Genomic DNA, 24465 nt, shown 5'->3' with positions numbered 1-24465 from the left:
AATGTATAAAAATAAGCTATTACCCAAGTGATAAATAGTCAAAGGATATGAACAACCAGTTTAAAGCAATCAAAGCTATCTATAGCCTTATGGAAATAAATGCTCTAAATTACTATTGATACAAATCAAAACAATTCTGAGGTACTAACTCAAACCTATTAGATTGGTTAATAGGAGAGAAAAGGAAAATGATAAATGTTGGAGGGGATGTGGAAAACTCAGTCACTAATGTACTGTTAGTGGAATTGTGAACTGATTCAACTATTATGTATAACAATTTGGAACTATGCCCAAAGGATTATAAAAATGTATATGCAACCTGACCCTCTACTATGTTTCTATATATAAAACAAATGAAAAACAAAAAGGAAAAAGGCCTATATGTACAAAAATATTTATAACACCTCTTTTCTGGTGGCAAAGAATTAGAAATTGAGGGAATGTCCATCAACCGGCAAATGGCTAAACAAGTTGTGGTATATGATTGTGATGGAATACTATTGTGCTATCAGAAATGATGAGCAGGATGCTCTCAGAAAAACTTGAAAAGACTGACATGAGCTGATGCAAATGGAAATGAGTAGCAATGCTATACACAATAACAGCAATGTTGTAAGATGATCAACTGTGAATGACTTAGTTATTCTTAGCAATGTAATAATAATCAGCTTGGAAGGACTTATGATGAAAAATGCCATCCATTCCCAGAGAAAGAACTGATAGAGTCTAAATACGTATTGAAGCATACTTTTTTACCTTCTTTATTTTTCTTGGTTTTTTTTTTTGGTCTATGCTTTCTTTTACATCATGACTAATATGGAAATATATTTTGCATGACTACACACATAATTTGTATCACACTGCTTGCTTTCCCAAAGGGGAATTGGGGGGAGAGGGAGAGAATTTGGAACTCAAAATTTAAAAGGAATGTTAAAAATTGTTTTTATATGTAACTGGGGAAAAATAAAATACTAAATGAATAATTTTTTAAAAAGATACATACTTGCCAAATAAATGGCTTAAGTTCCCCAGAAAACCCTCAATCCTTAGACTCACATCTTATGCTAATGAACGATGTGTGTGTGTGTGTGTGCGCGCACGCACACGCCCCGTGCGCCAGTCACCCAAATTTGGTTCAGCAAATCCATCAAGACAAACCTCTAATAAAAATCACTATAGTAAAGATAGAACAAGACTAGAAAGTAATTCCTAGGTAATGAAAAATACCGACAGAAATTACAAATAAAAATGTCGTAAAACATACATGTGTAATATGCTGGAATCCTCCCTGCCACTATCAAATAAAGGTATACCTTCCTTTGTGGTTAATATTCCTACAATATCTTCAAATTCACTGCAACTCATCAACAAAGTTTAAAATTACAGAACTGGATGAAAGTAAGAATGTCTATTTTAAAAGCAATGGGTTCTCCATGTTAACTGACGTTCTCATAATGTCTTCCAAGTCAATGTAATACGTTAATATAAGTTTCAAAAAAACGAAACTAGAAGACAGCAAGAAAGTCTATTTCAAGTGAAATAGGTTACAACTGGTCAAACAGTTACACTACCTGCTGCTTCTTTGCTTTAGGGCAGGGGTTGTTAATGGGTTCTGTGACCTTGGTTTGCTCTTTAAATATTTTTTTAAGTGTATTTCAATATGATCAGTTTCCTTTCTAATCTATATTTAATTTTATAATTTTTTTCATTCTGAAAAGAAATCCATAGTTTTCACCAAACCACCAAAAGACATACATGACACAAGAAAGATTATGAACTTTTGATTTAAAGGGAGTTCTTATTAGATTGTGGGAGGGGAAGGTTACAATTTTTTCATTTGTGACTTTTCAAGTAAAATTTTATTAAATTTCTAACAAATGATAAAAATATAGACAGAAAATCCTATTTTAAGGTAAAATATACAACTTGTCTTTTCATATCATTCAAAGAATTGGCTTAGACTATTTCACTGAAAAAATATTAAAGGAAAAAGTTACTTCTGCCTGACACACATGAATGTATACATATAGGTCTGTGTGAGAGGCATATGAGAAGGCCTTGAAATGCCCCACAGAAGAGTTTATTTTATACTAGAGGCCAGAGGGAGAGATTGGAGGCTCTTAAGCAAGGGAGTGACAGGTCAGATCAGGGCTTTACTGATACTGATTTCTCAGCTCTGTGGGAGAAACACCATAAATGGGAGAGACTAAAGGGTGGAAGACCAATGAGAAGATGACTAGGTGTAAGAGGGAAAAGGCACAGATGTAAGAGATGCTGTGGAGATAGGATGGAATTGGCAGATACCTAGATGAGAGTGAGGACAGGAAAGAATTGAGGATGACCCTAAGACTGCAAACCTGGGTGATTGAAGGATGGTATCACACTCAACAAAAATTAGAAAGTCAAAAAGAGGCATGAAGGGCCTGAAGGAAGGGTGGGAAAAGATAACAAGCTCTCATTTGGATATGTTGAGTTTGAATTGCTTACAGGATCTCTAGTTAGAAATGCCCAATAGGTAGATGGTGATGTGTGACTGGAGCTCAGGAAAGAGATTAGGGCCATATAAAGAGATCTAGGAATTGACTGTGTAGAGGTGATCAATGAACCCATGCTCTCACTGAGAAAAATGCTAGGAAAAGATCAGGGCTCAGAAAAGGGCCCAAAGGAAAACCCAAACAGAGTGGGTGAGAAAGACTAGATCATGCTCCACAGTCTGTCCTGATGTCTACCCTACTACTCAACCATTTCTCAACAGCACCTCTGATATGACCACCAGAAAAAACACTTCCAGCCTTTCGATTAATCTACTTAGCTTTAGAACTCCTGCCTCGATACATGAACTGATGCTGAGTAAAGTGAGCAGAACGAGGAGAACATTGTACATAGTAACAGTAACATTTTGCAATGATCCACTATTAAAGACTTAGCTCTTCTCAGCAATACAATGATCTAAGACAATTGCAGAAGATTCATAATGGAAAATGCTACCCACATCCAGGGAAAGAACTATGGAGTCTGAATGTAGATCGAAGCATACTATTTTCACTTTTTTGTTGTTTTTTGTTTTTCTTTCTCATGGTTTTTCCCTTTTGTTCTGATTCTTCTTTCACAACATGACTAATGTGGAAATATGTTTAACATGACCGGGCATGTATAACCTATATTAGACTGCTTGCTGTCCTGAAGAGGGAGGAGGGAAAAAAGTTTAGAACTCAAAATTTTACAAAAATGAGTGTTGAAAACTACCTTTACATGTAATTGGAAAATAAAATACTATTAAGGGCAAAAAAATAAACAAAACAAAACAAAATAAGAACTTCTGCCTTGGGCACAAGCTCAACTGAATGAGCACAGGCTCAATTATCCCCTTAGATGTATCTGGCCCACACCACAAGTATCCAGAACGTGGGAGTGATCAGTATCAAACACAGCAATGAAGTCAAGAATAAGAATTTAGAGGGGCGGCCAGGTAGCACAGCAAGTAAGAGCACCGGCTCCAGTGTTGAGAACACCTGGAGATCGAATCCCGGGCTCAGACACTTAGCGCCCACCCAGAAACACCTGGCCGTGTAACCTTGAGCAAGTTACTTAACCCCAATTGCTTAGGGGCGGCCAGGTGGCTCAGCAAGTAAGAGCACCTGCTCCAGTGTCGGGATGACCTGGATCAAATCTGGGCTCAGATACTCAGCACCACACCCAGAAATAACTGGCCGTGTAACCTTAAGCAAGTTACTTAACCCCGATTGCTTAATAAAAAAAAAAAAAGAATAAGAATTCAGAAAAGAATCTCAGACATACTTAGTAAGAAATCATTGGAAATGTGATATTCACCCCTAGACAGAAAGCTGATGGACTCAATGAAAAATGAAAACATCTTTCCTATTCTTTCTTTTTTTTTTGGTGGGGGGGGGGCAAGATAGAACATGGCTAATACAGGAATTTTTACTACATGACTACATATTTAGAATGGGTTTGTTTTTCTTGCCTTCTCAATTGCTGGAGGAAGTAGAGGAATAGAGAGAATTCAGAACCGAAAATTAAATTTAACAAAAAATTTTTTTAAAAGAAATGACTAGCCATTTTGGGGACAGTAGTTTCATTTCATTTACATAATGAGGTCAGATGGGATTTCAAGGGATTGAGAAGTGTGAAGAGAGGATTTAGATGAAAGAAGATGGGGGGGAGTAAGAGAATCACTGTAAAAGGAGGAAATATAACACAACAGCTTGACAGGATGATAGGTTAAGAGCAAGATAAAGAATGGAGGACTCCTGAGCATCTTTTTTTCTAAACAAAAAGGAAAGAGCCAGTAGACAGAGGGTAAAGAAAAGAGAGAAGGGGGGTGGGAGATGATTGAAGTGGGCAAACAACTTTATGGGATAGGAAGCTCAAAGGCACAAGTACAGGGGCTGACCACAGTGAGTATATGGCATGCTGGTGGGAAAGGAGGTCAGTAAATAGACTCTATTTTCTCCCTTTAAGTCGGAGTTGAGGCCCTCTCCTGAGAGGAGAGGGGAGGAGTGTGGAAAGCTTAAGTAGAAGGGATGTGGGGAGCGTGACAGAGTTAATCAAGGAGGGATAAGGGGACTGCCTTGCTACAATGAGGACCCAGCTGAGAGGTGAAGACATATCTGAAGTGGACATCACTGGCATGGTAAGGTAATGCAGTGTCACTGTGTAAACACATGAGTAGCAGTCAAGACAGATGACAGTGGGGCTAACATAGGACTGGGATTTGACAAAGCACGTATACCAACAGGACCTAGGGGAAGAGGCATCCAAGAAGAGAGGGCAGTGTGCAGTTAAACTTAATCATTATATTAGAGTCAAGATGGGAAGGAAAGAGAATGAAACAGAAATCCAGGCAGGAATTAAAAGAGAAGTAAAGATCAAAAAAGTCATCTATTCACATAAGCTCTGAGTTCTGGGAGGGGTAGGTAGCTCAGGGTATACATAGAGCACCACCTCATGGCCTGCAGATATGCTCCTAGGAGCATCTCAATCACTCTTCTTAGGGATAATATAAAATGGTGCTCATGGGTACAGACACATGTGCAGAACAGGGAAGTGGGAGGCCTTGGTTAAGCTGTAAGGTACCAATCTTGGGTAGACTTGGGCCAATAACTTCATTTTTCTGGAATGTTAATATCCTCATCTTCATCCGTAACATGTAGTGGTTGAACAAAAATAAGCTCTAAGGTCTCCACCAGCTCTGATGTTTCATGACTCTATGATCTCCAGTATTACTGTCTTATATTTTTACTTAACTAAGTCTTATATTTAATATCTACAACTAAATCATGAGCTTTTTCGAGTGCAAAGATCATTCATTATATTTCTCTATACCTTCTATAATGCCTTGAACAAAACAGGTACTCAATTAAAAAACTATGCAAATAGATACAGCCTAAGTGATGACAACTTACCTCTCTAATTCTCTTGATCTGAATGTAATTTAACCGTCCCCAATCAAGTTCATCCTTTAAAATTATACAAATGCATAAGTTAACAAGAGGTAAAAATTATTTTCTAATTTTGAACTATTATGACCATATAATTACTACATAGATAAACTAGTAATATGTTAACAAAAAAAGTTTCTATTTTTAACTAATCCAACAAATTTCTATTTACGTCAGTCACACTGACCAATGTCATCGATCCTTCAAGTTAAAAATTCTCTAGAAAGCACAAATACAATGTACCTTCATGTGCACAAATGAAGTGTTTTTTAAATGTGCACAAATACAAAAAAAAACAGAATGAAAGAATTTTGGACTATACCTATGATTTCAATGATATAAGAAACCCCATCTATCAGTGTAGATGAACACCCCCAACTAACGATCAGAGAGTACCTGGGCCCTGAGAGGTTGAATGGCTGGCCCAGGGTCACATTGCCAGGATGTGTCAGAAGCAGAACTTGAATTCAGGTCTCCCTAACTCTGAGGCAATCTATCACTACGTCATGGTATGTCCCTGTGATAGAGGACTACATGATGCCTAAAACTTGGAATAAAAAATAAGTGAAGATAAAAAGTCAAAGATTCCTTGATTTAGTGACAGATGTTCTACTAGGATATATTGTGTGAATTTACTAATACATTACAGCTAAATCAGTTGCTGGCCCTTGCAACCAATAGTTTAGAGATAAAATATTTATCTGCTGGAAATATGGGACACCTTATATGAAGTTGGCTAAATTTGGATTTTATAGCCTAGTGAGAAGAACACTGGATTTGAGAGCCTGAGAACCTAGGTCTAAGTCCTGACTTGACTATGTGACACTTAGCTTCAGTTTCCTCAACTCGAAAATGGAGACAATAAGTATTTCTGTTAGCTAAGTCCAAAGAAGGGAGGCTCTCATAGCAGAGAGCATTGAATTTGAAGTTAGGGGGACCCAGGTTCAAAAACTACCTCTGATAATGACTGGCTGTGAGGCCATGGGTGTGCCTCTTTGATCTCACCTAACCCTCAAAGAGTCTAGATTATAAATCAGTTTGAATCTATGTTGGTGGAAGTTCACACACTGATTAAAATGCAGATATTTGATGTACTATCACAAGACTGGTGTGAGTTAAGTATTTTATAAAACTGAAAAGTCCATACAAAGCTAAGCTATTAGAATTGCTATCATTCTAATGGTTAGTGCCAGACCCTTTAGGACTATAACCCCTAACACCTAGCCTGCTGTTCATAGCTTAGAATTTTTGTGCCATCATGTTCCATTAAAAAAAAATCTTTTATTTATTTTTAGTTTTCAACATTTATTTCCACAAGATTTTGAGTTATAAATTTTCTCCCCGTCTCTTTCCTCTAACCTCCACCCCAGCATAGCAAGCCTACTGAATACCCCTTCCCCCTATCTGCTCTCTCTTATATCCTCCCCCATTCCCCCTAACTTTCTAGTGGGGCAAGATGGATTTCTATACCCCAGTGCCTGTATATCTTATTTGCCAATTGCAATCATGTTCCATTTTTAATGGATAAAATGAGGATGAAAACATTCTGGAATCCCCTCTCTTACGTCATTCAATGCACAAGAAAACAAAAAGGAAAAATAGCTCACCTTTGGACGACGAAATTCTCCTCTTTGTCTGCAGGCCTGCCAGGTCTAAAAAGATTCCCACAAATTCCAAGTATTTCATTAGCTAATTGTATTGTGCAGAAATTCTATATACATTTTGACTGAAGGAAAAAACTTAATATATAGTGTGTAAGTTAATTCATTCAAAGAAATTGTGAAATAAGAACATGTAGTTTATGAAGTTAAAAACTCAATAATGTCATCAATATCTCTAGAAAGATTTTATTAATTTTAACAGCTTGTGAATTTAATGAATTTCTGTAGCCAAAGAAATTCATTCCCTATCAACTGTTGACAAGCCTTTCCATAATTAAACTATGCCTTAGACAGCAGACACAGTGTATTGCTAGGATCCAATCTAAAGCCTTTCCAGCATGTTAAAACCTACCAAAGTCAGAATGTTGCTGGCAAAGACTTTGAGAAACCGGGGTCAACCTTCAACTATCAAGAGGCATCACAGTAAGATTTCTGTGAAGTACTCACAGTATGAGTTCTAGTTGGAAAATCTGAAGCTTTATTAGGTTACTAAAAGCTTTCAGATCAGAACTTTTTAGAGGTAAATATAACAGTAAATATCCTTGTTAAAAATTAATATTTTTACTAAACTCTAGAGAACTTACTTTAAAAGCTTCAACAAGTGCAATACAATCACTCTTACTATTGCTGGAAAAATCCATTTTATTCCTGTGAATTAAACAAAAAAAAAGTCATCTAAAAATCCTTCAGGTAAATGGACAATAAAAATATGAATATTAAATACCTATATCCATCAAGATGTTGTCTGAAAGGCATTGCAAAAAAATTCTTCAATGAGAGAGCTGCGGCTAACAAAAGAAGGAAAAAAGATGAACTTCTACAGTGGTGTTACTCAAACTACTAATAAACATCTTTTTGTTCTTATACTCACCTATGATAAGACATTCTTCTAGACATCCAAAGACATGTCCAAGTACTATTAATTTACCAAGTTGTTGATCCACAGGAAGCTGGGCCAAAACCCGTCCTAAGAAAGTCAGTTCACCATCGTGGGGATTTTCTTCTTTTCTCTGCCCACTAACAGCAAGTGCTCCTACCTTTATTAAGTGATTAACTGATATTATTAACAGTATAGGTAGATATACCTTATTTTATAAAGTATAGTAGAAATACTCTTAAAATCTGTGAAAATATATTGTTAGTCAATTGTGTGTGTGACAGAGACAGAGAGAGAGACAAAGAGAGACAGAGACATGTGACAATGCAGAATACAGGTCTGATACATTTTTTAAAAACTTAATCATTTGCATGTTGGTTGAATCTTAAAATACTCTCCCATATAGACATCATACCTTGTTAGTTAGGATTCCAAGACAGTAGCACTTACCCCCAACCCCCAAACAATTTAACTCAAAATGGACCTGAAATATGCCACTAATCTTGATACTACAGAACCTAAATATTATATATTTGTTTCTATGGAAAATGCATTCTGTGGTCTAATTTAATTGGCCAGGTGCAAATCTTCCAAAGTTTAGCAGAGCCTTACAAAATTCACTAATGTTTATTTAGTCTAATTTAAATTAATATTTATTAATAAAATTGAATAAATAAATTTAAACTAATTTGTTTAGTCAGTCTTGAAGTGAATTCCTGAAATCTCTCTCAGTTGTAGTCATAGGTGTAAAAGATGGGATTCTCAGAGTTGCACCCGTCCCATTCCAGGCAACGATACTGTAAATGGTAAGAAGTAGAGGCTAAGCCTAAGAAATGACAAGGAAATGGGCTAATTCTTAAGCAATCTGTGGGTTTATAGGATGAATAAGAGAAAAAAAATTAAAGGAGAGAAATTCTCAATCAAAGAAGAGGAAAAAAAAAGTTAAGAGTTCCTCTAATTTCTCAACTTTGGAGATTGAGAAGACTATCCTGACCTTGCAATACTATATGTGTGGGCAATTATGATGATAATGATATAAAGAATAAACATAAGTCAAATCTCATTATGTAAAGGAATTATAGGTTCCAAATGATCCTTTCATGAAGATTTTTATTAAGTCTTAAGGCCTTTTAAACTGTAAAACCTTTTAAAACTATAAATGCTTGTATCATGTAAAAACCATAAAAGCATTTATCATGCATGAAAGTTGATTTATTTCAGGTGGTCTTAAAAATACTATATCACACCAATACTTCAGTTGTACAAAGTGAGGAAAGGAAGAAAAGAATGGAAAAAACAATCTACAAAATGTCCAACAAGAGCAGGATTATATTACCTATGATGTACTTTGTCCGTTTGACAACCAGAAGGAAAAGAGTTAATTTCTTTGTGAGTAGAAGGCTATACAAATCGGAAACTCAGTGTGAACACCAAGAAGCTGCAGAGCTTCCCAGGGAGGGGATAGAGTTCAGATGGCAGATGGATGATGACACAGACTAGGGCAGTCAGCAAACTTTTTCCTGTCTCACCCTGGTTACAGATCTGAGGCGGCCTGAAGAGAACACCTGCACCTGAGTAGCACACCACACCAGGGTAAAGCAAAGTCCCAAGCACTGGGAGGGGGACCCAAAGAGGAGGAGCAGGCTCAGAAGCAAGCAGCGCTGGTGTGGCTCATAGCCCTGAAGCATAGCAGGATCTCAGTTTTAGCTTCCAGTTCAATTTGAGGCCCATAGAAGAATAACCAGGGCAGGAATCCCAGACCAAAGGGAAGCCTCATATTAGATGGGGGCTGGGTCCAGAAGCAGATGCTCAGATCCAAACCCAGGTCAAGAACTTACAGAAATCAGAGAGCAGGGTCAGCAATCAGACTTTACTCTGAATTGGAGCACTTTGAAAATGCTGAAAACTTACAGGTCCCAGGCCTAAGCTCAGCCTGAAAGCCTGGAATAACAACAACAACAAAAAAACACAAGGAAAGCATCAAGAGCATGAACCGAGACCAACCCAGAGCTTGGCCCTGACATCAAGTCCAAAGTCAAGAAGCAGATGGAAAAACGAGCAAACAAATAGATTCCTACCATAAACAGTGAGCATGATGACAAGAATGCTCAAGACACAAACCAAAAAGGACCAAGTGACTTCAACATCTACATGCAAAGCCTCAAACAAAAAACAATTCAGAGCACAAATTCAATGAGAAACCAATGTCTCCAGAAGACAAGAAATATTAAATCAAAACTTAGCTATTCTCAGCAATACAATGATCCAAGACAATTCTGAAGGCCTTATGATGAAAACTGCTATCCATCTCCAGAAAAAGAACTGATGGAATCTGAATGCAGATTGAAGGATACTTTTTCTTTATTTTTCTTGGAGGGGAGGGGTATCAATACTTATTTTCACAACATGGCTAACATTGAAATATGTTTTGCATGACTGCACATGTATAACATATCAAATTGCTTGCCTTCTCAATGAGGGGGTGAAGGAGGGAGAAAATTAGGAATTAAATTTTTTTAAATACTTTATTGATTTTTAGTTCTCAACATTCACTTCCATAAAATTTTCAGTTTTGAATTTTCTCCCTCACCCTCTCCACCCCAAAGATGACATACAATCTGATATAGCCTCTACTTATACATTCATATTAAACACTTTCATATTAGTCATGATGTGTAAAAAAGAATGAGTACTAACAGGAGGAACCATGAGAAAGAAGAAAAAAAACAACAAAAGAAAACGACAGCAAATAATATGCTTTCATCCGCACTCAGACTCCAAAGTTCTTTCTCTGGATGTACACAACATTTTCTTTTGGAGTTGTCTGAGATGTCTGCATTGCTAAAGAGAGCTAAGTCTATCAAAGTCAGTCATCACACAATGTGGCTGTTACTGCACACAATGTTCTTCTGGTTCTGCTCACTTCACTCAGCATCAGTTCATTTATTTATTTTTTTGTATTTTTTCCCCATTTTTAAAATGCTTTATTAACTTCTGATTTACATGATTCGTTTCCGCCAGATTTTGAGTTACAAATTTTCTCCCCAAAATAGCAGTCCCACAGGATATCCCCTTCTACAATCTGCTCTCTCCCATATTTTATCCCATACCCTTTCCAACTTTTCCAGCAGGGCATGCTAGATCTCTATGCCCCAGTGCCCATATATCTTATTTCCCAATTACATGTAAAATAGTATTAATAATAGTATATACATATGTATATATATATATATATATGTATGTATTTAAACATTTGATTTTAAAACTTTGAATTCCAGATTAGTTCCCTTCCTCCCTTGTCACCTACCCTTACTGGGAAGATAAGCAGTTCAGTATAGGTTATACATGTGTAGCTAATCGAAACAATAACACAGTAGAAATATTATAAAAGACTGACTGTATTTCCCTCCCTCCTATCCAACCTCCCACTTGTTCTTTTCTCTACTTTGATCCTGTCCCTTTTCAAAAGTGGGTGCTTCCAACTTCCCTCCCCCCCCAGCCTGCCCTCCCTTTCATCATCCCCCCTCTCATCCCCTGCCCCCCTACTCTCCTGGAGGGTGAGATACCCTATTTAGCGAATATTTCATTTCCCCCACAAACCAAATTCAATGAGAATAAGGTTGACCCATTCCCTTTTGCCTTCCTATTCTTCCCCTCCATTGTAACCATTTCCCCTTGCCTCTTCTATATGAGATAGTTACCCCATTCTGTCGCTCCCCATCTCTTCGCATTATATTCCTCTCTCACCTCTTAATTTCACCTTTTAAGTATCATCCCTTCCTGTTAAATTGGTCCTGTACCTTCTATCTATGTATACCTGTAACATTTACATATGTATTCATATGCCCATATATAGACATATATATATATATATATATATTCTCTTCCACTATTTTCATACTGACAAAAGTTTCATCAGTTGTAATTATTGTTTTTCCATGTAGGAATGTTAATAGTTCAACTTTGATAAGTTCCTTATGATTTCTTTTCTCTGTTTACCTTCTCATGCTTCTTGCATCTGAATGTCAAATTTTCTATTCAACTCTTTTTTTTCATCAAGAATGCTTGAAAATCCTCTATTCCACTCAATGACCAAATTTTCCCCTGAAACATGATACTCAGTTTTGCTGGATAGGTGATTCTTGGTTTCAATCCTAGCTCCTTTGACCTCCAGAATATCATATTCCAAGCCCTTTGATCCCTCAGTGTAGAAGCTGCCAGATCCTAGGTTATCCTGATTGTGTTTCCACAATATTCAAATTGTTTCTTACTGGGTGCTTCTAATATTCTCTCCTTAATCTGGGAATTCCGGAACCTGGCTACAATATTTCTAGGAGTTTTCTTTTTGGGATCTTTTTCAGGAGGTGATTGGTGGATTCTTTCACCTTCTATTTTGCCCTCTGGTTCTAAAACATCAGGGCAGTTTCTTTGAGAACTTCCTAGAGGATGATTTCTAGGTTCTTACTTTGATCATGGTTTTCAGGTAGTCCAATGATTTTTAATTATCTCTCCTGGATCTATTTTCCAGGTCAGTGGTTTTTTCCATGAGATGTTTCACATTGCCTTCTATTCTTTCATTTGTTTGGATTTGTTTAATAGCATCTTGATTTCTCATAAAGTCATTAGCTTCCATTTGTTCCAATCTAATTCTGAAGCAATCATTCTCCTCAGTGAGCTTTTGAGATTCTTTTTCCATCTGGCAAATTTGGCTTTTTAAGGCATTCTTCTCATTGCCTTTTTGAAACTCCTTTGCCATTTGAGTTAGTCTATTTTTTAAGGTGTTATTTCCCTCAGTCAGGCTGTTTACTCTCATTTTGTAATTTTCTTGCATCATTCCTAAGTTTTTCTCCACTTCTCTTATCTACTTCTTAAAGTTCTCTATGGCCTGTAACTAGCTCGTATTTTCCTTTGAAGCTTTTGGTGCAGGAGTTGGAATTCCAATTGTTGGAATCTTCTGTTTGCTTTGTTTCCTTTGCCTGGTCGTGTTGCCCCTCAGTCACTTGACCCCTGGGCTTTTTGCCACAATAGGACTCTGCCACCAGGCAATTCATCACAAATGCTGGGTTTTCTCAGCTGCCAGAGGTATTAGATAGGTGCCCTCTCTGGGGCCTCCACACCCTCTGGCAAGCTGTACACATGCCCCAGGATCTCCACCCTAGATTGCAATCCAGATCCAAGCAGGTTAAAGCAAGAGTGATTACCCCTCAGACTGGTCGCTTGGTCTACACTCTGCAGGCCAGGAACTGAAGCTGCCATGTGGTGCTGGCTGACTGTGCCAGGCGTCTCAGCAGCTTCTCACCATGGGGGCAAAAGCCGACATACTCCCACTTACTGGGTCCCAAAGTCCAGACTGCACTGACCTCTCACTTTGTCCTTCACATCTATGTGTTGATAATTCTGAATCGCCACAGCTGCTGCTGATCTGGAGTCCCTCCTACCGGCCGCTGGTCAGACCCACCCTGGGGCTAAAACCACTGGCTCCTGCAGGTCTGGGCTTGGCTCCCAGAGTGCTGCACTGGTGTTTGCTGCCGGGCTGCCATCAGCAGGAGGTTAGCTTCTCTGTGTCATTTTGTGGGTTCTGCAGCTCCAAAGTTTGTTCAGAGTCCCCTTTTTACATGGATTGGGGAAGGTGGAAGCTGGAACTGCTCGGAGTTCGTGCTTCTACTCCATCATCTTGACTCCGACCCCGGTTCATTTAAGTTATACCACGTTTTTCTAAAGTTTGCCTGCTCATCATTTCTTAGAGCAGCATAGTATTCCATTACATTCATATACCACAACTGGTTCAGGCATTCCCCAACTGATGAGCACCCTTCAATTTCCAATTCTTTGCCACCCAAAAAACAGCTGCCGTAAATTTTTTTGTACATGTGGATCTTTTTTCCATTTTTATGATCTCTTTGGGATACAGACCTGGACGTGGTACTGCTAGGTCAATGAGTATACACAGTATTATACCCCTTTGGGTATGGAACTCAAAATTTTTTTTATAAAATGTTAAAAATTGTTTTTACATGTAATTGGAGGAAAATAAAATATTAAATTAAAAAGAAAAAACTAAATCAAAAGACTAAAAAAATGGAAGAAAATCTAAAGTGTCTTATAGTATAAACAAACATAATACTGTGTTTATAGCAGAAAAAGGAACCTGAAACTGAAAAGCCACGGCACAGACAATATTAATGCATCCAATATAAGAAGGTATAAATGGTCAAATAGGGGAAAAAAATCTTTACATTGAATTTCTCTGATAAGGATTTCGCATCTCACATATAAAAACAATAAATAAATGAATGGATGAATGAATATGTATGTGTATACATCTGTATGAATGTGTGCATATGTACATGTGACTATGTGTGTGGAGAGAAAGAGGAACTAACAGCCATTCCATGATAAAAGTCAAAGGATATGAACAAACAATTCTCAAAAGAACTACAAAGTATTCACAACCACATTAAAAAAAATGCTCCATATCACTAGCACTAAAAGAAATGCAAATTAAAGTAAACCTGAGGTTTAACCTTCATGCACTGCAAAATGTCAAAAACGGAAGCAGTGAAATTTCCTCTTTCCCCTGTCAATTAAGTTGAGGCAAAGAATCCTACCTCTTAGGGCAGAGCCAAGATGGTGGAGTAGAAACAGGACTTCTACATGGCTCCAGCTCCCACCACCTCTAATACATGAAAAAAAAAAATGACTCTAAACAACGTTTAGAGCTACAGAATCCACAAAGTGACAGAAAGAAACAAATCTGCTGAAGGCAGCCTGGCAGGCCAACAGGAAGGGTCTCTCACAGCAGACTGGGAACTGAGCACAATCCCCCATGAGCTGTGGCTCCAGCCCCAGGGCAGCCCCAATCAGCAGCAGCCAGAGCAGACTTCAGGAGAGTGAATCACCAGCAGCTATGGCAGTTTCCAGACTTCTCAACCCATAAATGCCATAGACAAACTAAAAGGTCAATGTGGAACTCTGTTGGAAGAGGGGGTGGGAAGGTGTAGGATCCGGCACCTGATCCTGGGGCAAGAAGTAGTGGAGGTGCAGCGGCTGCATCTGCTGCCATGTGGCTGTTTCCAGAGCTCCTGGCCTGCATACTGTAGGGGGAACAAGTGACCATTCAGAGGGTAATCACTCTTGCTCTGACCTGCTGGACTGCTTTCTTGGGCAGTGGTCCAGGGGTGTGTGGCCAGTGTGCCAGAGCATGTGGGGGGTTCAGGGAGAGTACCCTCTTAATAGCTCCAGCAGCTGCAAAACCCCCAGAGATATGGGACAAAGCTCTCTCCATTCTGAAAGCAGAATTCTACTGTGGCAAAGAGCTCAAAAGTAAAGGAATTTTCTGGCAACATGAGCAAGCATAGGAAATACAATCCTACCATAGATTCCTTTTTGGGGTCAAAAAGAATCAAAGCATGGAACGGAAAGAAGACAACAAAGAAAGAACTCCTACATCAAAAGCTCCCAAGAAAAATATGAATTGGTTACAGGTCATGAAGGAGCTCAAGAAGGATTTTGAAAATGAAGCAAGAGAAGTGGAGGAAAAGAAGGAAGATAAATGAGAATAATACAAGAAAATCAAGAAAAGTCAATCAACAGCATGACTGAAGAAAATAACACCTTAGAAAATACATTACCTCAAATGGCAAAAGAGGCTCAAAAAGGCAATAAGGAGAAGAATGCTTTAAAAAGCCAAATCTGGGGGCGGCCAGGTAGCACAGTGAGTAAGAACACCAGCTCCAGTGTCAGGAAGACCTGGGGATCGAATCCAGGCTCCGACACTTAGCACCCACCCAGAAACACCTGGCCATGTAACCTTGAGCAAGTTACTTAACCCCAATTGCTTAGGGGCGGCTAGGTGGCTCAGCAAGTAAGAGCACCAGCTCTAGTGTCAGGATGACCTGGGGATCGAATCCGGGCTCCGACACAGAACCACACCCAGAAATAACTGGCCATGTAATCTTGAGCAAGTTACTTGACCCTGATTGCTCAAAAAAAAAAATCCAAATCTGCAAGATGAAAAAGGAATTTCAAAAACTCACTGAAGAGAATAATTCCTTCAAAATTAGATTGGAGCAAGTGGAAATAAATGACTTTTATGACAAATCATGATACTATAAAACAGATCCAAAAAAATGAAAAAATTGAAGGCAATGTTAAATATCTCACTGGAAAAACCACAGACCTGGAAAATAGATCCAGGAGAGAGAATTTAAAAATTACTGGACTACCGGAAAGTCATGATCAAAAAAAAAAAAAAGATCCTAGACACCATCTTTCAAGAAATTATCAAGCAAAACTGCCCTGATATTCTAGAACCAGAGGGCAAAACTGAAACTGAAAGAATTCACTGATTGCCTCTTGCAAAAGATCCCAAAAAGAAAACTCCTAGGAATATTACAGCCAAATTCCAGAGTTCCCAGGTCAAGGAGAAAATACTGCAAGCAATCAGGAAGAAACAATTTGAGTATTGTGGAAGCACAATCAGGATAACACAAGACCTAGAAGCTTCCACATTAAGGGATCAAAGGGCTTGGAATATGATATTCTGGAGGTCAAAAGAGCTAGGACTAAAACCCAGAGTCACCTACCCAGCAAAAAGGAGTAAAATGCTAGAGGGGAAAATATGGTCATTCAATGAAATAGAGGATTTTCAAGGATTCTTGATGAAAAAACCAGAGCTGAACAGAAAATTTTATTTTCAAATACAGGAAGCAAAAGAAACATGAGAAGGTAAACAGGAAAAAGAAACCATAAGAAACTTACTAAAGTTGAACTATTTACATTTCTACATGGAATAAAAGATAATTGTATCTCATAAGACTTTTCTCAGCATGAGGACAGTGGAAGGGAATATATATGTGCATATATGTATACACATATATGTATACATGCATATATGTATATTTTTGTATATGTATATATACATATATGTATGTTTTAGAAGATGTATGTGAGTATAAATATATATGTGAGTGTGTACACATGTATGTACATGTACACAGAGAGAGCACAGGATGAGTTGAATATGAAGGGATGATATCTAAAAAATAAAATTAAGAGGTGGGAGATGGAAAAAGGGAAAGATAGAACAGGGTAAATTATCTCACATAAAAGAGTTAAGAGAAAGCTGTTACAATGGAGGGGAAGAGTAGGAAGGTGAAAGAGAATGATTCAACCTTAATCATTGGATTTGGCTTAGACAAGGGATTAACATACACACTCAATTAGGTATCTTATCCTACAGGAAAGTAAGGGGGAAGGGGAAAAGAGAACGGATGATAGAAAGGAGGGCAGATTGTGGGAGAGGGTAGTTAGAAGCAAACACTTTTGAAAAGGGACAGGGTCAAAGGAGAAAATAGAATGAGTGGGGCATGGGATAGGATGGAGTGAATTATAGTTAGTCTTTCACAATATAACTACTATGGAAATGTTTTGCATAACTACACATGTACAACCTATATTGCTTATTACAACCTAATTGCTTATCTTCCCGGTGGGGGTGGGTGAGGAAGGAAGAAGGGAAAAAAATCTGGAACTCAAAGTTTTAAAAACAAACGTTTAAAAAAAATTGTCTGGTTTTGTTTTGTTTTTTCACATGCAACTGGGAAATAAAATAGAGAGGCACTAACGTATAGAAATCCATGCTGCCCTACTAGAAAGTGAGGGAGGAATAGGGGAGGAAATAAAAGAGAACAGATTAGGGGAAGGGGTAGTCAGTAGGCTCAGTATTTTGGAGTGGAGGATAAGGGGAAAATGGGGAGAAAAATCTGTAACTCGAAATCTTGTGGAAATGAATGCTGAAAAGTATACATAAATAAATAGATTGGGAAAAAAAAGAATCCTACCTCTTTTAGCAGAAGGATGGTCCGTTCAATATCACCAAGGCTGGGTGGAGAAAGAGCAGTTGCTAGCAAAGCTCTTGGCTCACCCATATCAAGCAACTTTACTTTTAAGACTGTGCTTCCTAATGGACATCGCTAAAAAAATTAGCAAAATAAAAAATTAAACAGTAATAACAGATCATTTTTCTTCACTTTTAATATTTTAATACTTTCCTCTTAACAATACTGTAAGCTAAATACCCAAGATTATGCTCCCACCTACATACATGACTCTCTTTTCTCCCCCCCCCCCACCCTTTCTAAACCAAAGAAGAGGTGGGTTTTTTGGTTCTGTGTTTTTTAAACAAAGGTTCATCAAAAAGCTACAAATTACTCATGGTTACAGAGCCCTTACATACTGAGTAAGCAATGGGGGTGGGACTCAAACTCTACACTTCACTATTTATTTCATGATACCAGTCAGCCTCAGCCTGCTGTGGATATCTCACATTAAACCTTCTGATACAAGTCCACCTCTGATGTCTCTTCTTGGTGTGGCACTGACCCTATGTCTTGGAAGATGATACTGGTGGATATCACTGACTTTTCTCACAGATTTTATACCAAGAAAGTAAAAGTTCAACTACTGGCCTGGTGATAAATGGTGTATCTATCTAGCTTATGCAGAGGAATGTCAGGTGTCACCAGGTTGGATATTGTCTGATACATACACAGAGACTTATGTACACTATTTTTATTTTCTTTTTTCTTTTTCAAATGCTTTAATAACTTCTGATTTACATCATTCATTCCTGCCAGATTTTGAGTTACAAACTTTCTCCCCGTTTTTCCCCTCCCCACTGCCCCAAAATAGCAGTCCCACAGGATATCCCCTCCTTCAATCTGCTCTCTCCCATATCTTCTCCCATATCCCCTTCGACTTTTCCAGTAAGGTATGGTGGATATTTATGCCCCAGTGCCTATATATCTTATTTCCCAATTACATGTAAAATAGTATTAATAATACTATATGTATATATATTTATGAATATTTTATTTTAAAACTTTGAATTCCAGATTAGTTCCCTTCCTCCCTTGTCACCCACCCTTACTGGGAAGATAAGCAGTTCAGTATAGGTTGTACATGTGTGGCTAATGCCAAACAATGGCATGGTAGATATATTATAAAAGAATGACTGTATTTCCTCCCTCCTATCCCACCTCTCACTTGTTCTTTTCTGTACTTTGATCCTGTCCCTTTTCAAAAGTGGATGCTTCCAACTTCCCTCCCCCCCAGCCTGCCCTCCCTTCCATCATCCCCCCTCTCATCCCCTGCCCCCCTACTCTCCTGGAGGGTGAGATACCCTATTTAGCGTGTATTTCATTGCCCCCCCAAACCAAATTCAATGAGAATAAAGTTGACCCATTCTGTTTTGCCTTCCTATTCTTCCCCTCCATTGTAACCATTTTTCCTTGCCTCTTCTTTATGAGATAGTTTACCCCATTCTGTCTCTCTCCATCTCCTCTCATTATGTTCCCCTCTCACCTCTTAATTTCACCTTTTAAGTATCATCCCTTCCTGTTAAATTGGTCCTGTACCTTCTATCTATGTATACCTGTAGCATTTACGTATGTATTCATATGCCCATATACCCTCATATATAGACATATATATTTCTATTCCCTTCCACTATTTTCATACTGACAAAAGTTTCATCAGTTGTAATTATTGTTTTTCCATGTAGGAATGTTAATAGTTCAACTTTGATAAGTTCCTTATGATTTCTTTTCCTTGTTTACCTTCTCATGCTTCTTTTGCTTCTTGTATCTGAATGTCAAATTTTCTATTCAACTCTTTTTTTTTCATCAAGAATGCTTGAAAGTCCTCTATTCCACTGAATGACCATATTTTCCCCTTTAACCTCAGGAATATCATATTCCAAGCCCTTCGATCCCTCAGTGTAGAAGCTGCCAGATCCTGGGTTATCCTGATTGTGTTTCCACAAAATTCAAATTGTTTCTTCCTGGCTGGTTCTAATATTCTCTCCTTAATCTGGGAATTCCGCAACCTGGCTACAATATTCCTAGGAGTTTTCTTTTTGGGATCTTTTTCAGGAGGTGATTGATGGATCTTTTTTTTTTTTTTTAAAGCAATCGGGGTTAAGTAACTTGCTCAAAGTTACATGGCCAGTTATTTTTGGGTGTGGTGCTGAGAATCTGAGCCTCGATTTGACCCAGGTCATCCTGACACTGGAGCTGGTGCTCTTACTCGCTGAGCCACCTGGCCGCCCTGATGGATTCTTTCAACCTCTATTTTGCCCTCTGATTCTAAAACATTAGGGCAGTTTCTTTGAGAACTTCCTAGAGGATGATTTCTAGGTTTTTACTTTGATCATAGCTTCCAAGTAGGCCAATAATTTTTAAATTATCTCTCCTGGATCTATTTTCCAGGTCAGTGGTTTTTCCCATGAGATATTCCATATTGCCTTCTATTCTTTCATTTGTTTGGATCTGTTTAACAGCATCTTGATTTCTCATAAAGTCATTAGCTTCCATTTGCTCCAATCTAATTCTGAAGCAATGATTCTCCTCAGTGAGCTTTTGAGATTCTTTTTCCATCTCGCAAATTCGGCTTTTCAAGGCATTCCTCTCCTCATTGCCTTTTTGAGCCTCTTTTGCCATTTGAGTTAGTCTATTTTTTAAGGTATGATTTTCCTCAGTCAGGCTGTTGATTCTCATTTCTTAATTTTCTTGCATTGTTCTCATTTCTCTTCCCAATTTTTCCTCTACTTCTCTTATCTGCTTCTTAAGGTCCTCTATGGCCTGTAACCAGCTCATATTTTCCTTTGAAGCTTTTGGAGCAGGAGTTCTGATTTCAATGTCTTCCTCCTGTTCCATGTTTTGCTCCTTTTTGTCCCCAAAATAGGAGTCTAATGTTGGAAGCTTCTGTCTGCTTTGTTTCCTTTGCCTGGTTATGTTGCCCCTCAGTCACTTGACCCCTGGGCTTTTTGCCACAGTAGGACTCTGCCACCACACAGGGGAGCTTTCGTCCCAAACGCTGGGGCTTTCTCAGCTTCCAAAGGTATTAGTTGGTGCCCTCTCTGAAGCCTCCACATGCTCTGGCAAGCTGGTCACATACCCCAGGACCTCCACCCTAGACTGCAATCCAGATCCAAGCAGGTTAAAGCAAGAGCGATTACCCCTCAGACTGGTTGCTTGGTCCCCCTACACTCTGCAGGCCAGGAGCTGAAACTGCAATGTGCCAGCGGCTATGCCATGGCCCTCAGAGGCTTCTAGCCCCGGGGGCAAAAGCCAACCCACTCCTGGGTCCCAAAGTCCACACTGCATTGACCTCTCACTTTTGTCATCTATGTGTTGATAATTCTGGACCGCCACAGCTGGTGGTGACCTGGAGTCCCTCCAGCCAGGTGGCTGGTCAGGCCTGCCTTGGGGCTAAAACCTCTGGCTCGAGAGGGGCTGGACTTGGCTCCCAGAGCACTGTGCTCGCAGCTTTCTGTCAGCCTGCTGAGCTGTCCTCAGCAGGAGATTAGCTTCTCTGTGTCATTTTTTGAGTTCTTTAGCTCCAAAGTTTGTTCAGAGTCCCCTTTTACATGGATTAGAGGTGGTGAGAGACGGAGCTGTGCAGAGGTCCTGGTTCTACTCTGCCATCTTGACTCCATCCCTCTTTTCATTTTCAATGCAATAACCACATATAAAGCTTGCTTACAAAGTACAAAGCACTAGGTTAGGAACTACAGATATAAAGAAAAAAAATGTCCCCTGCCTTTAAGGAACTTATTCTACTGGGGAGATTTTACACATATAATAGTGATAGCATATGAGAATACAAAGACAGGGGCGGCTAGGTGGTGCAGTGAGTTAAGCGCCAGCCCTGGAGTCAGGAGGACGCAAGTTGGGTTCCGGCCTCAGACACAACACCCACACAAAAAAACTAGCCGTGTAACCTTGGGTTAGTTACTTAACCCCAACTGCCCTCCCCCCCCAAAAAAAAGAGTACAAAGACTAACACAGTTTCAGCCATTTCAACCCTGTAAAGCAGCCTACCCTATTAAAGATTACAATCAAATGCAGAAGAGTTGAAAACTATATTTAAGTCCCAAAAGAAAAATCTATACCATTAATATCTCATTAACAAATCAGTTTCATCAGTTTCAGCTACTGAAAAAATAATGAATTAAGAAATTAGACAAACGAATTGGTCTAAGGTCAAATCAAGAAACCCAAGGAAAGAACTAGTTGAATTTAGATTCAAATTCAATTCAATTCAAATTAGGTTCAGTAGAATGAAATGAAGTAAAACCTGGTTGGCCTCAGATTCCTATATTTGAGAGGACTAAAAAAAAATGCCAAAACACTTCATGATTTATATTTAATTGATAATTAAAATTATTATAGTTAATTCTTAAGTTATCAGTCAATAAACATTTATTAAGGGTCTATTATGGGTCAGGCACTGTTCTAAACATTGGGGAAACACAGAAAGGCAAAAAGACAGTGCCTGACATTGAGGAGTTTACAATCTAATAGAGGAGACAACATACAAATAATCTTGGCAATAGATTAGATAGGGGAGATGATGGAGAATGAGGAGTCAATTATGACACCTAGAAAAACTGGGAGGATGGAAGTTTGGAAGGGGGGGGGATGGAGGGAAAGATAAAGAGTTCAGTTTTGGATGTGTTGAGTTTAAAATGTCTGTAGGACATTCAGTCTCAGATGTCCAAAAGGCAGTTGGAGATATGAAACAGGGAGTTAGGATAGGGATTAGAGGATAGGGAGATTTGAGAATTGTCAACACAGAACTATAATTAAATCCAATGAACCATGAACCCACTGATGATGGAGAAAGAGGGGAAGAGGTAAAGGGAGAGGGGACCCCAATAGACCCCTGTAGCAGCAAGCACCCTGGCTTCCCCAGGGTGTCTGCCAACACAGGTTCTTGGATCTGCTTTGTTAAAGGAAAGCAACTCAAAATGGGTTAACAAGCTTACTTTAATCAGTCAGACATATAGCATATGGGAAGGATAACACTGTAACTATTGTTTATTCTGGAGAAGATGATTACAAAATTGTACCCTTAAGTCATTTATTCTACCGATAGTGAGGCTACAATAGTCTGGTTATTGTCTCTTTGCTTCTTCTTGATTTTTTGTTTGTTCACCTTGTTTGTTAGATTTGTTTCCACAGGCTTGGTACCCTCCATCTTTACATGCCTGATAGCTTAAGCTGGATGTCACCCCCTGTCTGCAACTGTGATGTGTCACCCTTGGACCTGGCATCAAGCATATTAAGAACTGACCTCTCAAATGGGACCCCTTAGGACAGGGACAGCTCTACATCCGATTTCAGCAGCAAGTAGCCATAGAAGAAGAGATCTTCACCCCTTACCACAAGATTTTGGGGCCCCATTTGTTCGGGGTGGAGGGAATGATGGGGAGCTTGTGCTCAAGCCCCACCCTAAAATATGGTTTTCTGTGTTTGTTGTGTGCTATTCTTGTTATATTGTTGTGAAATTTTGTTGACACCAGTTATTCCTACTGTATTTTTGCCAAGTAAGGGACATGAAAGATCTTGGGGCCGAATGTAAGGGTTATGGGATTTAAAGATCTTCCATGCCCCATTGGACGTGCTGACGTAGCAGGAAGGGGCGGAGCAAGCGAAAGCGAAAGCCAGAGAAAGCAAAAGCCAGAGAAAGCGAAAGCCAAGCTAGTGCTCCTGCGGTGGCTGGTGGTGGTGGCGACGGCAGTGGCAGCAGCAGAGGCAGCGGCAGCGCGAAGCCCTTTTTGAGTTAGGACTGCTAAGGACTTTCTGCTTAGGACTCCTGCTGAGGACTGCCAGGGGCCAGAGCTGCTGGGAGCGCGCTTCCAGGACGCTGGGTGGTTGCTGTGCGTGGGGAGAGGAGGACCTTTGCCTGAGGTAGCCTGTTCTGTTTTAAAGGCTTGAAAATGTGGGTGCTTTCTACTTTATCTACCTGTGTGTGTCATAACTACTCTGATGGCTTTCACTTTCTGGTTTTGGGACTCAGTCTTTTGGTATCTTAATAAATTTTCCAGCTTATTCCCTTATATGACAAGCATGATGTATTTTGTGATGGATAATTATATCAGCATATCTGTAATCTCCATAGGCATTGTGAATATGGCATTGCTGATACAACCCCTCAGGGACATCCAGTTAGTGAGTATGACCTGGATGAAGACCCAGCAAAGGAAACTTTCTGAAAAGGAATATTCACACAGGTAGGAGGAGAACCTTTAGATAACAGTGTCCTGAAAAACTAAAGAGAAGACAATATTAAGGAGATGAGATTGATCAACAGCATCAAAGGCTGCAAAGAGATCAAGGAGAATGAGGATCAAGAAATCTATGAAATTTGCTAATTAAGAGATAATTGATAATTTTGGAGAGAACAATCTCAGTTAAATGATGAGGTTGGAAACCAGACTGTAGAAAGTTAAGAACACAGTGAGAAGAGATGAAGAGGAGGAGTTGTAACTAAGACTAAATGTAAAGAAAAAAAGTTCACACTAATAGTAATCAAAATATAACGGACATCCTTTTTCGACTAAAAAGACCACAGAAAATGAAGCCTATTACACATAAACAAGAAAATCCTAATGAAATCC

General features: G+C 38.9%; 1 protein-coding gene across 1 annotated transcript in view; it reads right to left on the bottom strand.

Moving 5' to 3' along the window:
* TDRD9 (tudor domain containing 9) overlaps positions 1-24465 on the bottom strand; it is a 239348-nt gene that overhangs the window by 51525 nt on the left and 163358 nt on the right. The window contains exons 17-22 of the mRNA XM_069103712.1: positions 17843-17974; positions 7995-8160; positions 7848-7911; positions 7708-7771; positions 7070-7114; positions 5427-5480 (exon numbers count right to left, since the gene is read on the bottom strand). Coding sequence (XP_068959813.1) covers positions 5427-5480; positions 7070-7114; positions 7708-7771; positions 7848-7911; positions 7995-8160; positions 17843-17974 — 525 coding nt within the window. The remainder of the gene's footprint in view (positions 1-5426; positions 5481-7069; positions 7115-7707; positions 7772-7847; positions 7912-7994; positions 8161-17842; positions 17975-24465) is intronic.

Source organism: Petaurus breviceps, unplaced genomic scaffold (genome assembly GCF_028583685.1).
Source record: "Petaurus breviceps papuanus isolate PSGF00001 unplaced genomic scaffold, PetGlider_PUasm1.0 64, whole genome shotgun sequence".
NCBI lineage: Eukaryota > Metazoa > Chordata > Mammalia > Diprotodontia > Petauridae > Petaurus > Petaurus breviceps.
The sequence above is the reverse complement of the archived record's forward strand: the minus strand, read 5'-3'. Positions and strand labels throughout refer to the sequence as shown.